General features: G+C 41.8%; 1 protein-coding gene across 1 annotated transcript in view; it reads right to left on the bottom strand.

The window, feature by feature from the left end:
* Positions 1-346, bottom strand: part of LOC103519290 (ABC transporter G family member 23-like) — a gene marked incomplete at its 5' end in the record, with an annotated part of 11,952 nt that extends 11,606 nt beyond the window's left edge. The window contains one exon of the mRNA XM_008484372.1: positions 170-346. Within this exon, the coding sequence (XP_008482594.1) occupies positions 170-346 (177 nt within the window). The remainder of the gene's footprint in view (positions 1-169) is intronic.
* Between the last annotated feature and the right edge of the window lie 101 nt (positions 347-447).

Raw genomic sequence — 447 nt, 5'->3', positions numbered from 1 at the left:
GGGTCAACACGAGAACACCAGAAAGTAACCCGTTGAAATATTTGCAATCGAAAAACGAGTACAAATTTTTGTCAATGGTGGGATTCGAACCCGGGACCTTCTGCATGGCAAGCAAGCGCATTATTTATAGCGATTTTCATTTTCTTTTCTTCCAATGCTCCGTACTTACCATAACACATGCCGGCAAGTCCTATAGACAGGAGTAAGGTGAGGGACCATGGTATCGAACCTATGAGTGGATTATCGAACAGCACAAACAGAACAAACATCATGATGGCGGTCTGAATGACCAAGACTACCAGCTGAACCACAATGTGGGACAGGATCACTTCCGGGATTGTGATACCTGGGGGAAAAAGAATAAGTTTGTATTACACGTCCTAAATAAATTGAACCTAAATTTAAATAAGAGATGGAAAGACCAGATCAAGAGAGACATGGCAAAAA

This window comes from Diaphorina citri, unplaced genomic scaffold, assembly GCF_000475195.1.
Source record: "Diaphorina citri unplaced genomic scaffold, Diaci psyllid genome assembly version 1.1 scaffold2648, whole genome shotgun sequence".
Taxonomy (NCBI): Eukaryota; Metazoa; Arthropoda; class Insecta; order Hemiptera; family Psyllidae; genus Diaphorina; species Diaphorina citri.
This window is presented reverse-complemented; position numbering and strand designations above follow the sequence as displayed.